This window comes from Falco punctatus (assembly GCF_963210335.1).
Source record: "Falco punctatus genome assembly, chromosome: 17".
NCBI lineage: Eukaryota > Metazoa > Chordata > Aves > Falconiformes > Falconidae > Falco > Falco punctatus.
In genome coordinates this window covers 3,437,111-3,450,390 of record NC_137597.1, presented here as the reverse complement: position 1 = coordinate 3,450,390, position 13,280 = coordinate 3,437,111, and the positions used below count along the sequence as shown (strand labels likewise).

Sequence of the window (13,280 nt, the reverse complement as noted above, 5' to 3'; positions counted from 1 at the left end):
GGGGTTTTGAAGCATTGCATACTTCAGGAACTATTTAAAAATGCATATACATTTACATCTACAAAGGGAGAAGATGGATTAAAACATGTAGGTGTGACATGTGCCTGCTTCCAAGTTTGCTCATTAATGTTTATATCCAGCCAGAGGAATGACACTGAAGCATTAAGCGATGCTCTTAACACCGAGAGCACTCATTTCTCTACAGTAAGAATCTTGAGCTATTTTAGGTGACAGTGGACTGATGAGGCTTCAAAGTCTACGTTAGCTGGAGGAAAGAAACCTCCAGGGAGCCAAATTGTTGATGTATTTGCATACCAGTGAGTTAGTGGTTGACTCTATTGAAGCTATTGTAGGGCTGCCCAAAATATGACATAAATAGAAATTGTGCCCTGATCATCAGGGTCTGAGCCTGCTGTTCTGGCTTTATTAGGTAGCAGGCTGTGGTCTTTGCACTTTCCCTGCAAAGCTTGTACCAAGTGACCTCGGTGTCATTGTCCCTGGTGCTTTGACTGCAGCTGTCGGTCATGTGAAGGTGACCAAGGACAAACTCGTCTCCAAAATTCACCGGCTCATCAGCTTCCTGGTGTCTTTGCTAAAGAAGAGCTGGGAGAACAGGTGCTGTGTATATCCAGAGCACCCTGGGGAAGCCCTGGCATCCCTGTGGACTGGGCAGCAACAAAGGGTTTGAAATCTGGCCATGGTGTACATCTCCTCCCTGATGGATGTTTGGTTTTGTAACTGCTTACTGGTTTCTTTAGGCAACAGTTTCATTTTGACAGGCTGTTCTTGGCTGCTACGTGCTGTATGCAGCTTGCACTTCCAACTCATCTGGATGTACTGGGAGCTGTGTTTTGGGCCAGCCTACGTGGTTTTTGCAAAGAAACAGTAGTCAGGCAGGAATCGGCTTTGCAGATTTCAAGGGGGGTTCCTGTTCTGCTGGAAAGCATTATGCTGGCTCATGGCAAGAGCCGCCTTAGCCCTGTTTTTGCTCTTGGCTGCAGCTTATCATGTACCGTAGATTCCTCTGGAGTATGCGTGTAAGATAACAGTCACGTTAGGAGAATTGGAAGCAAACCCTGCAGACGCTAGACGTGCTGGTGGAAGACTACTTGATAACATGGTGATTGGTAGCAGCGGCACAGAAGACTTTACTTTTGACTCTTCTTGGCCCTCTCAAGAACTTTAAAATGCAGCCTGAACAGTGCAAAGAGGTGGATGTGGCATAAAACACCAGTCAGGTTTTATAGTTCAGCAGAACATTTTATCCAGGCGGGGAGGGAGAGCCAGGGCTGAGTTTGTCCTTGTCCTGATTGATTAGCAGTGCTGGTGAAGGGAAAGGTCTGAAGCTTTGTCTTAGATGTTTCCTGAGCTGTATGTAGAAGGCAGCATATATAATTTTCAGCCAGTTTACTTGGGATATTTGTCAGTGGTTCCTTATCTGCTTCCTCTTCTGTTTGCAGAGATTTACCTCTTTCATGGTACAGAGGGGAATTCCCTTTTTGGTTTTTGTTTTGTTTTGTTTTTTTTTTAAAGGAAATTAAGATTATGCAATTGCATGGTTCATCTGTCAGCTCCGCTGCTGCTTCATCTTCCCACGCTGATTTTTGCACCAGTTTCATGATAAGATGATCTCTCCTCTGCCCAGGTGGCATCTTGGTGCCATGACTGGACAGCAGAGAACCTCCTTCGGGTGGGCAGAGGCATGTGAGTGCTGCAGCCGCTGGTGTTAAAACACCAGACGTCAGAGCCGCGTAGGAGCCAGACCACCCTGGTCCCTGCAGCACCGTGTTGGAGAGGGCTGCAACTCAGCGGCTTCCCTTAAAATGGCCCATATCCATCCTCCTTTCCAAGCAGGAGCTGCAGGTATATCCAGGCAGTTGCTGTGTCCCCTCCTGCAGCAGCGCTGGAAGCTGATAGTCACCCTGCTTCTCCCTGGAGGTAACTGTGTTTCAGTGACAACCTGTTCATCACGTGTGTAATCCCTGATGTGCTGCTGCAGTTTTGTGTTGAAATCTGGTGGCTGTGACACCCAGACGTGAGGCTGAGCTGCTCTGGGGAAGGGTCAGCAGTCTTTTTTTTTTTTTTCCCCCCCGCCTGGAATTTAAAACTGAACCAAAAGAAACAAAAACATTCTTTCTTGGCTGTTTTTTGCCAACAATCTTTTAATCATAGTAAGAGAATAGTGTTCTCCCTTGGATAGTCTGGTGGCTGCCAGGTCCCTGTCAGCTGGGGAGACCAGGGCTACATGAAGATGAATTTGCTGGAGGGCTGGGGTGTTGCTTTATGGTTGGGCCCCCTTCACAGACCTAATAAATCACATTTGCCACATCAGCAGTAGCAGCCAGTGTCAGTCTGAGCAGCTTTCCTCCGAGAAGCGGATAATCCAGATGACCATGCTCTCCGCCATCTGAGCTGCAAGTTCAGCTCAGCTTCAGGAGGAGCCCTGGGAAGGGGTCGTCGCAGTAGGCTGCTGCAGCGCCGGTGGGAACTTGCTGGAAGGAGACAGGAGGGGCAAAGCCAGAGCCCGCAGCCCCTTGCTGCCGCTCACCTCTCTGGGCTGGAGATCTCTCAGCAGGGCCTCCTTCATCCCTGCTGAACAGGTCTGTGCATGGGGAGCTGGGCTGCTTTTGCTTGTTTGAGGCCCTACCTAGATTGCCGTTGTGATTTGGATGCTCCTAGGTTAAAAATACGAATACGTAGAGATCCCTGTGTGCGTTTAGTAAATGCTTTTAGAGGTTCTTTGAACAGGATAGTTTGCAAAGAGGGGCATTGCCTCTTATCGAACCCCTCAGCACATGTGTGTGTGAGGGGACAGGGGAGTTTTTGAGCAGAAAAGTTCTATTCCAGTTTGGGGAACCAATGTGATGGTGTCCTTAGGTCTGTGTCCCCCACAGAGCAAGTCACGGCAGCCGTGGACCTGCCAGGACACTAGAGCAGAGGCTACAGAGCCTGATCTGCTGCCTCCCTGGTGCCAGGCTGCTGCTCTCTGAGGTGGAAGCAGGGTCTCTGTGGGGATGGGGCCAGCAGGACCAGGTTGTGTTGATGGCACAGCTGTATGCAGAGGTGTCCCTCCTTCACCCCCCTGGTTTTGTACACTGCTCAGCATCATGCTTTGAAGGTGCTTTTACTTCCCTGCCTCACGACAGGAGCCTTGCCTGCAGGCTGTGTTGAAGAGACACCTTGTACTTGGCTGGAAAAAACACTCCAACAATAAAATATACAGTTTAGACCTGTATGCTCAAGCAGACCCTGCAGGCATGGGGACATCCTCGAGGAGGGGAGTGGTATTGGGGCGGTGGGGCGCTGGCCTCCAACTGCAGAGTCTGAGCCCAAAGGAAGGGTCTTCTCACCTGCTCGGATCTCCCCTTTCTGAAACAAAGAGGCGCCTGGAGGTGAGTTAGCCCAGTGATGGGAATGGCGGTGCCAATGCAAACCTGGCTTCATGCTGGGAGAATTCATCTGTTTCCAGGTATCAGCCAGCTGGGAAAGCGCTGGGGGTAAGGGGCAGGGAGGGAGGAAGCTGGGCTGCTCGAGGTTGTCACTGGTGCACAGCACCCGGGCTCGGCTGCCTCCAGATGCTGTATGGATGTACTCACCTGCAGGGATGGATCCGGCCCTGCCGTCAGTCCTCAGCATCCTCTCGCAGCTTGGCCCAGGTGACCTGCTTGCTCCGGGAAGTGTATCTGGGCATGTCCTTCTCCACAAAGGAGCAGCGGTGGTCAGCCCTTGTGCCTGGAAACTCATGGGGGTGGACAGAAAACTAACAGGGCTGGAGAAGAGAGGAAATCCCGGAGATATTTTTAAGGAAAGGCAGATGATGGCAGTGCCAGTCTGCCTTTTGGCATGTCCTGTGTCTTCCCAGTGCTGCCATTGTGAACTTATGATGTGCTAATTGTCATTAATCGGTGCTAATCATGCATTTGTTAGTATGTGTGTTACAGGGAAGACAGCATGGGAATTTGGGGCTGTCTTTCCCCTCAGATGACTCACGAATTCTCAGCAGTGCTGCTGCTGGGTCGGGTCCGGGCAGGAGGCCTTTGTCCCAAAAGGCAAAACCCCATCCCTGAAGCTTCAAGGACATTTGAAATCCTGACCTGGTGGGGACCATTGTTGATGGCCACATCCAAAGCCTCATCCCGCAGTGGGCACGGTGGCCCAGCGCAGCTCCTGCTTCAGCGCTGCAAATGGGCTCTCTCAGCCCTCCCTGGGGCCGCATCCTGCACTCTGGCTCTCGGCAGATGGGCATGAGGCTGGGCCAGCCCTGCCCGGGGCTGGGAGATGCCGTTTGCTGGCTGACCGCTCAGGGCCTAAGAGATGTGCAGACCCCAGGGACCTGGTGGTACATCAGAGTCCCTGGGTATGGGGGGGCTAAGAGCAGCTGCCTGCCTGCAGCCTGGTCCTCTGTAGTGCTGAGCATTGAGTCAAACTCCACGTAAGCTCATTAGGGGAAGAAAGCGGCTTTGGAGGATGTTACAGATTTGAGCAAAGGGATTGGGCAGAGGAAGGGGCAGTGGGGGTGATGGCTGGGGGGAAAAGGGGGCAGGAGGTTTGGGAGTCCTGGGCAGAGCGGCTTCCCTGCATCATCAAATACAATGCTACGGGGGCTCCTCGTCAGCCATCCTGGTTTAGCCTGGTGCTGTACCCCTCATGAAGGCATGGGGGTCCCCCCCATCTCTGTGGAGGTCCTGAGTGCCACTGCTCTGCCCCGAGCCTCCTGCCAGGGGGATGCTGAGGCTCGGGTCTGCTCCATTCTGCAGACACCAGGCAAGGAGGGAGCAGTCGTGCTGTCTCCCAGCTCTGGGTGATAGCTGTCACCTCCAAAGAGTGGGTGCAGGATCTGGCCCCGCACCGAAAGCAGAGGTCGCCTGGCCACCTGCAAACCACTTGGCCCGCCCCAGCCCCATGCAGGGAGCTCCCAGCCGCTCTTGTGCATGTCCTTTAAAGGCCTTCTCGCATCGAGCTCTTCCCTGGCAGCTCCTTCTGCCGCAGATGCGGTTGCTTTCCCCTCCGGGGAGACTCTGCTGCCAGCAGCTTGCACCATGCGGGGCCCTGGCACCCCCCAACCCACCGGGAGACCGCTTCCCCTGACCCCCCTCCTGGGTCTGCCGGGGACCCGACAGCGCTGAGTGCTGGGTCCGAGCTGGGTGGCCCCAGCATCTGCCTTCGGCTGCTTGAGACAAGTTCAGGCAGGTAACGACCCGGGGAGTGTTTGGTAAAGTCACCGAGCCAAGGGAAAGCGCTCGGTCTGGCTTCCCAGGGGGTTATTGATGCCACACCGGGCAAACGAGCTGCGTGCCTCTGTACTTCCATCCATAAAACAAGGATAAGGGGTGTCTGTAAGGCTGCCTGAGCTGTGGTGAATCGGCAGGCTGCAGGCTCTGCTGTGACTGCTACAGAGCCAGTGCTTTGCAGTGGGGACCAGACCTCGGGAGAGCTCTGATACTCACTGATGTGATGAGTCTGGCTGACCCCCGGTGCCCGGGAGCTCCTGAGCCCCTGGGCAGGGGTGTCAGGGACAATTTCCAGTGTATAGGCACGAAATGGGTTTGTTTTGACAGATGCCAAGTGCTGCTGGCTCTTACACCTTCATCAGGGCCGAGCAGGCTCTGGGAGACGGGTGATGGCCTCACTCGGTGTGGGGGCAAGATGGGGTGATGGTCCCGCTCAGTGCTGGGGTGACCTAGACTGAGCATGGCCAAGGCTTTGCACAGGCACGTGGGTTCAAACCATCCCTGATGTCTGTCCCTTTAAATCTCTGCTGTATTTCTTGTCCTGGCCAAAAAAAAAAAAAAAATTCCTTCCGCCCCATATCTGCATGTCCATGGGCACAGCTCCTGAGGAGACACGTCCTACAGGAGAGTCCCTTCTGCGCAGATAGTTTACCCTGGGCTGGGAGGGGGACTCTGGGCTTCTGCTGGCTTTCTCTGATTTTTAAACATTGCAAAACAGCTTGAAAGAGACATCCCAGCTCCCTTAGACTTGGGAATTTCTTCTTTTTGTCTACCTGGGAGCCAGCCTGGCAGGGGGATGCTTGGGGACTGAACTGTCCGCTGCCTGGGGTACAGCAGGTTGCTCACACTCTGCACTGGGTGCTTGCACCGGTAGGTGGGTGCAAACGTATCTCCCCCTGCGGAGATGACCCACATCGTGAGCCCCAAGTGAGGATTGCCCGGTGGGAGGGAAACGGGGGCGATGTGCAGGAAAGTCCACCCTCAGCGCTGCACAGAATTGGGGCTTGTATTAAATTCCTTGTCTGCCTCGCTCTGTGCCCGCCCGAATCCCAGCAGCATCCTCCTGAATCGCAGCGGGCCTCCCCACCTCTTTTCCCACAGATGCCTCCATGCTAAGCAGAGGAGCTCGGAGCTCCTTCTGGGTGAGAAAATGCTTTAAAAATATAACATTTAGAGGCGTTCTCCCATCTGCGCGCAGCTAATATGTGTCTCTCATGATAGGTGTGCTGGTCCTGGAGCCTCCGCGCTTTGCAAATGATGCCGCTCGAAGGGACCTTGCTGGGAGAGGGGGAAGAGGAGGCACAGGGACTCACCCAGGGGTGCCGACGGCGGCAGCGGCAGAGGACAAGCTGCCGCCCCAGCCCCTCACCTCGGAGGTATGTGCACGAAAGGCTTGCCCTGCAGCTCTTGGGGTGCTGGCAAGCATGGGACAGGGACAGCGGTGCCAGGCAAGTGGGCGTGCTGGCTGGAGCATCCAGGGCACCAAGCATCATTTCGGCACAGCAGCCCCTTCCGCTGCAGCCACGGCTCCTGGGGAACGACCCCCCAGGCTTGTAGGGAGGAGAGGGAAAAGCCCTGCTGTAGTGCTTTCTAGGGCCGGGAGCAAAGTTTGGGGGTTCAAACGCTTTCCCGGTCGGGTGCTGGGCTCCAGCACAAGGCTGCAGAGGGCTGTTTGCACGGCAGCCCCTCTATCCCCACGCACAGGTGACCCGCCATCCCCGCTGTGCTCCAGCATCCCCAGCCCCACTGAGCAGGGATACCGCAAAGCTGCCAGGTTCTTTGCCCCCAGAACAGGGTTTTGGGGTGGCAAGGGAATGCCGGTGTACTTTTTTGGGGGGGCAAAAGTGCGTGCCAAGGCCTGCCATCCCCGCAGCAGTGACGTGAGATGGCGCCCGGGCTCTGCCGGCAGCCGTGTTTGTTGTGGTGCCTGGGAAGCGGCCGGCTCGCAGCGAGGTCCGCTTGGCAGCCGGGTGGGGGGGGTTGGGGGGGAGAAATAAAAATAATGTACTGAGGAAAAGCACGGCCGTGGGCCGGTGACTCATTGCTGGCTGGAAGCAGCCTCGGCGGGCTCCTCGGTGGCGGCTCTGCGGCGGCTGCAGGAGCGGAGGGGGCTGCTGCGCCCGTGCCAGGCAGAGCGGGGACAGGGACGGAGCAGGCTGCAGAGGATGCTCGGAAAGGACCCAGGTCCAGAGCAGCATCCCCCATCGAGGGATGCCGTGGCGGCTGGGGGAGGGCGGAGGGGGTGGGATGCTGCCTCTGCTGCCAGAGTTTCTTTGGGGTTTACCCAGGCTTCTCTCCGCAGGGAGCAGCGGGCAGAGCTGGCCAGGCTCCTGCCGTCTCCGGATGAAGGTAAGGACAGCCTAGGGTGGGGATGGGGGGAAAGGGCTGGGGTTCACTCCCTCCCTGAGCAGCATTGCACAGGTCTAGCAGGAGGGTGTCCCCTGGCCTGGCAGCACCTGTCTGCCACCTCGCAGCCCTCCCAGCCCTGGGACCCCAACCCCATCCTCTGGATCTGCCTTGCCAGCTGCAACCCACCCGCTGCACCACATCCCTTGCCCTCCTCCCCCTGCCCTGGCCCAGCCTAGCTGCAGCTCCCTGAACCCTGCAGGGGTATTTTGGGGGGCACTTGCCAGCCCATGCCCCCTAAGGAGCCTACAGAAATGCCAGCAGTATTTTCGGGGGTCTCCCCTGAAGTGGTGTCAGGCTGGGGAGGGGACGCTGCTGCCCGGCTCCCACCACCCTTTCTGTCCCCAGGGAGGATGAGCAGTCCCCAGGGACACCCAGATGGGGTTTTGGCCAGGAGTGAGAAGAGCATGGAGTGCGTCGGCAAGGTGAGAGGGAGGGGAGGGTGACAGGTGGGGGGGGGGGGGGGGGGGCTTCCCTCGTTAGCCCCTTGGCTTGGCTAGACCCCCAGCCTCTCGGTGCTGCTCTTTTCGGGAGCCTTCCAGCGCCAGGGAGGGGTTTGCTCAGATGTGCCCATGTGCCCCCCAGGTGCCAGGCACGGACAGACAGGATCTGGCTGTGCGCACCCAGGACAGCGATGGGACCAAGGAAGGTGGGTGAGTCCCCATCCCACATCCCAGCTGGGTAAGGGAAGGCTTGAAGTAGCTGGGGATGAGCGTGGGAACAGTGTGCCCTGATGGGGGTCATCTCCTTTGGTGGGGACATAGGGAAGGGGGCACTGGCCCAGGGGGACCTGAAGCCTCCCTGATGCTGGGGGAAGGACTGGGATGGTCCCACACCACAGGCGTCTGCTCCCTACTGGGATGGGAGGGCAGAAGGAGGAGGAAAGGCCAAGGGAAAGCCTTCCCATGAGGTCTCTCCCGTGACGTTAGTGCCTCCCTGCAGGTGCCAAAACCCCGGAGGAGCCGCTGCTGAGTTTCCCCAGTGAGCTCTCGGTGCTGGACAGACTAGGCTTGCACAGGTAAGACCAGTGAGCACCTGTGTCCCTCTGGGGGTATGGGACAGGGGGTCCCAGGGCACCATGTGGTCCAGGGATTGGGCTTTCCTCCTTTCCCACTGCACAAGAGCCACTCTCCAGGCAAGGGCCACTGGGGTTCCCACTTCTGGTGGGAGCAGACCAAGGGCATTTTCTGCATGCAGTCCCCAAGTCCCCATGGTGCCTCCACCTCTGACAGCACTTCTCTTTCTGCAGGGTGGCTTTGACAGAGCAGGACGTAGAGGTGAGGGTTGCCAGAGGCATGGGTGGGCTGGGGGAGGGGGACAGAAGGACAGATGACTTGCTGGCTCACAGTCCTGGGGCTGTGCCCTGCTCCTGGCCACCCTCCAGGCACCGCAGTCCCCTGGCAGCTGCTGTGCAAATCCCTTTCCCAGTGATGCTGTTGGCATTTGGAGGCAGCTGCATTTCCACAGCAAGCTGAGCCTGTCCTCTGCACGCCCGGCAATCCCACAAAGTGCTCTGCAGCTTGCCGAGAGCGCCCTTAGCCAGGAAGGTGGCGGAAGCCACACTAATAAAAATAATTTTCCTGTGAGTGCCAGGGCTGAGTCAGGCTCTGCTGTCAGCTGGGACCTGCAGCGAGGGCTGGCGTCTGCCTGGCGCGTGGTTTTGCCAGGAGGGCTCGGGATTTCCATGCGTTATCAGCTGCCTGGGGGACAGGTCTCGGTCAGGCTGACATCTCACAGGGACTGTCCCCAGCATGCAGCAGTCTAATGAGTGCTGGGGCAAGGCAAGTGTTAATTATCCTTAGCACTGCCCTGCTTGGTGGCATGTTAACAGGGGTCTGTCTGTGCCTTGGGGACAGCAGCACATGGCCCTGGTGGCTCCCCCTTCGCCCTGTCCCCCACTTCTCGCCCTCCCATCCCACAGGCAGCCTTTGCCCACCTCGCCCTGGCTTTTCGCTGTGACGTGTTCACCCTGCAGCAACGGGTGCAGGTGGAGAAACGGGCACGGGATGCAGCAGAGGAAAACATCCAGGAGGAGCTGGGGCAGTGCCGGGCTGCCCTGGAGGTAGGCAGGCACCAGGGCAGGGGGCTGGCATCTGCTGTGAACATCCAGCCTTGGTCCTGGCTCCAGCAGCTCCATCCTCTCCCTCCGCAGAGGCTGGGCCCATCTTGCACTGATGCAGGCTGCAAGGAGACGCTGGAGCAGCTGCAGCGCAGCCTGGCTGTGTTGGCAGCTGCTGTCGAGCGGGCAACCAGCGCGGCAGAGAAGCTGGGGGCTGTACATCAGGTCTGTACACCTGGGATGCCCTGCCAGGGCCGGGAGCGATGGAGGGTGCTGCGGCTGGGCTTGAGGACCCACCTCTGGGCTTGCTGGGTTTTTTCCCTCGTCCTGGTGGTGCTGGCATTGACCTCGTGTTTGCACGTACCAGGGTGCGAGAGATCTGCCTGCCCTTGGGAGCAGGAAGGGGATGCATTTGCACCCCCTGGGTGGAGGCACCATGGGATGTACAGTGAGGGACTGGCAGGGACCTGGGTCCTTAGGGACCAGGAGATGGGGGGCCTGATCCCCCATCCTGCCCGGCCGCAGGAGGCCCGGATGAGCCGAGCAGCGGAGGTTATGGTCCAGCACGTGGAGAACCTGAAGCGGCACCACATGCGGGAGCACGCGGAGCTGGAGGAGATGAAGCGCCTGATCCAGCAAAACTCCCGCAATCGGCAGCTGGCAGAGACCCAGGGTGAGGTGGGCTCCGCCGCCGGGACCTGCAGAGGGTTTGCACGGGGTGACCCTGCAGGATTTGGTCCCAAACCCTCCGGGGGGAGTCACTGTGATCCCACGCCACAGAGCCAGTGGGTTCTGCAAGCTGGGGACCGGGGGTGGGTGACAGCTGGCACCCAGTGACAAATGCGAGAGGCCGGTGTAACAGCAGACGCGGCGTGGGAGCAGGTGCTGGTGGCCGGAGAGCCATCGTCCCGTGGCCCAGCTGGGAATGTGGGGCAGGGGGGCTCGGGGCACACTAAGGGCGCTTTGTCCCTAGACGCCAAACCCCACACGTGCCACTGGCGTGCATGCAGACAGGGTCCCCCCGGCCAGGGCTGTGACTTGTCACCCCTGTGACTTGTCCCAAGCACATGGCCAGGACAGCTTTCGATGCGAGGGAGGTTTGCAGCTGTCTGTCCATCAGCCTCCTCTTAATTTTTGGGGGTGATGTAAAGCTGCTTCTCTTTGCTCCCAGATGACACGGAGCCACGGCTGAGGCCTCACCCCTTGATGCGAACTTTCCAGCAGGTAACTGGTCCCAGTTCAACAGCCCCGGAACCACCGCCTCCCCGTGCCCTGCCGCTCTCCCTTGCCCAGCGGTCCCCACGCACCCACTGGTCCCCAGATAATGCCACTCCTGCCAGCTGCTTGCTGCAGATGAATGAAATGCTGGGGTTGAGGCAAAATGTAGGGGCAGCCTCGGAAGGCTGCAGGGAGACAGGGTGCCCGGGGCTGGGGAGACAGGGTGCCCGGGGCTGGGGAGACAGGGTGCCCGGGGCTGGGGGCTGCTTGTCGAGGAGATCTCAGGCAGGTCCCTCTGCGTTGCAGGGTCATAGCGCAAGAGCCGCAGGCTTGGCTGTTCTCTAGCACCAGTTCGAATTCGGCACTGATTCCCCTACAGCTCAAGAGGTAGGGGAGCGCTCGGGGAGGGGGGAGGGCAGCCCCAGCGGCATGGCTTGAAGCAGTAAGGACAGGTGCAAATCTCTTGGCTTTGACCTTCCCTCATCTCACCAGCTGTCTGGCTTCCCCCTTAGCGCCAGGGCCAGTGGGAGGCTGGCAGCATCCCTTCTCCTCCTCAGTGTCCCTTGCCTGTGCTGGGGAGGCGATGGGGAAGGAGATGGGGAGCACGGGGAGGCGGCTGTCACGGTGCTCACCCCCAGCCCCTCCATTGCAGGGGTCTGCCCGCCGCAGAGTCAGCATCGCCGTCATCCCCAAGCAGCTCTTGGTAAGGACACACACAGGCGGGGGACGGACAGGAGCTGTGCCCTGCTGTCGGACATGTGTCCCCAGGCTTGGTGCTACTGGGGGTCTGGGTCCCCACTGATGCTCCCGCCTTTGGTGCCCAGCCAGGTGCCAGCCCTGACAGCCGAACAGCCCTGGCTGGCGAGCCAGAGAGGGAGCGGGTCCCGCGCTGGCCCAGCACCCAGAGGTAACCGCGCTGGGCAGCGGGGAGGCCACGGCACTGGCTGCCGCTGGCCCGCGGGGGACAGCACAGAACCCCATCCTCTCCCATCCCAGGAGTGAGCTGGAGCAGCCAGGCCAGGGCAGCGCCGTGACCAGGGAACCGGTGGCTGAGGCAGGTGGCAGAGGCTCAAGTACAGGGGACGAGGAGCCGGAGCAGCTTGGGCTGACGTGAGCAGCACCCTGCGTGTGCCCAGCATCCCCGCCCCCACCCCCACCCCGCTTCTGGACCCTCTGTAGCCAGCACGTGGGAAATGGGCTGGGGGATTTGGTGATGGAGGGCTGGGGTGTTGCTTGGCTGCCCCAGCTTGACCCTGCTCTGCCTCAGTTTCCCTCATGCGTTGCGGGGTCACTCGTGCCCTCCCTGGGCTTGTTGCATTTGGGTTTGCAAAAGGGTCAGTGAGGTCTGGGGTTGTTAAACACCCCCCTCATCCCCAGCTGGGGCGGAGGTGGGATTCGCTGTCTTGCCCTGGGTGACGAGTGTCCCCTATCACCTTCTTCCCAGATCCAAAGGGTCCCCAGCGGAGCTGTGGCGGCCGTGGCTCTTCCTCCCGCAGCACTACTGGGTTTTCTTCTGGCTGTTTCTCCTGAGCATCGCCTTCCTCCTTCTTATCCGTGTCCTGGAGCTGCAGCGGCTGCAGCCTGCAGCATCATCCAAGGCCTAGCCGGAGCGGGGAGGGGGAGGCAGCTGGGAGGCACCCACTCTCCGTTGCTGCTCCTTCCCCGCACCGTAAAACACCAAAACCCTAGAATAATAAAATTGGAGGAAAAATGGGGGAATTGTGATGCTGGAGAGCAGGGGGAACATCCTGTGGTGGGACCTAAAGTTTGGTTTGCACCTCCTTACAGGTGTGAAGGGCTCCGGGAGCTACAGCAGCCCTCATCAGTGCTATGAGTTTGCCTGTTCTCCAGGCACGCAGAGGGGTGCAGGGATGCCACTGCATGTCCCCCTGTGCCGAGGACAGAGACTGGGCTGTCCGCGGCCGGTGGGTCTGTGTTAGAGCCATGTCCCACTGTGCCGGCCAGGTGCCCTCCACCACGGCACATCCTCGGTCCCTGCTGCCTGGGGAGCTGTAATTAAGATCTAATGCTCATTTGCTGCTTCCCCTGGGGGACGAAGCTGGGGCTGGAAGGAGCAGGTCAGCGTTCAGACTTTCCCATGGCACCACAAAGGGCTCACAAACAGAGCGAGCTGTTCCTGACTGCTCCGGCGCCTGGGAAAATTGCCTGGTTTGACGCAGACACCCGGTTTCCGCGTCCGCCCCGGCCTCTGGTGGCCCCAAAACATGGGTGGGCTCCCTTGCACCCACACCCAGCAGCTTTGCAGGGGGCTGGCGAGCTTCAAACACCCCGGCTGAGCTGCAGGGAGGGGGGGACATGGGGGGGGGGTGTCTGCACCAGGACCCCCAGGAAGAAGCCAGAGGGGA

General features: G+C 58.9%; 1 protein-coding gene across 6 annotated transcripts; it reads left to right on the top strand.

The window, feature by feature from the left end:
- On the top strand, window positions 1-13,275 carry LOC308054644 (inositol 1,4,5-triphosphate receptor associated 2-like). Of its 6 annotated transcripts, XM_080367788.1 has the most exons (16): window positions 1-2,600; window positions 6,333-6,373; window positions 6,453-6,607; window positions 7,534-7,580; window positions 7,986-8,062; window positions 8,223-8,286; window positions 8,580-8,655; window positions 8,887-8,914; window positions 9,559-9,699; window positions 9,790-9,921; window positions 10,222-10,369; window positions 10,868-10,920; window positions 11,567-11,617; window positions 11,739-11,821; window positions 11,911-12,024; window positions 12,359-12,622. In XM_080367788.1, exons 2-16 carry the CDS (start codon window positions 6,341-6,343, stop codon window positions 12,516-12,518), a joined length of 1,362 nt encoding a protein of 453 aa, XP_080223914.1. In that variant the 5' UTR covers window positions 1-2,600; window positions 6,333-6,340; the 3' UTR covers window positions 12,519-12,622. The 6 variants fall into 6 exon arrangements, with proteins under 6 accessions (XP_080223914.1, XP_080223916.1, XP_080223915.1 ...); XM_080367790.1 differs by lacking the exon at window positions 6,333-6,373; XM_080367793.1 differs by lacking the exons at window positions 1-2,600; window positions 6,333-6,373 and having other exon boundaries at window positions 6,516-6,607; window positions 8,223-8,290.
- The last annotated feature ends 5 nt before the right edge of the window (window positions 13,276-13,280 follow it).

Bases quoted from the DNA above. Each gene is read 5' to 3' on its own strand.
- LOC308054644 (XM_080367788.1), top strand. From the start codon at position 6,341: ATGCTAAGCAGAGGAGCTCGGAGCTCCTTCTGG. The intron at 8,915-9,558 runs GTGAGGGTTGCC...CCCATCCCACAG, and splicing joins TGACAGAGCAGGACGTAGAG to GCAGCCTTTGCCCACCTCGC. The intron at 9,700-9,789 runs GTAGGCAGGCAC...CTCCCTCCGCAG, and splicing joins AGTGCCGGGCTGCCCTGGAG to AGGCTGGGCCCATCTTGCAC.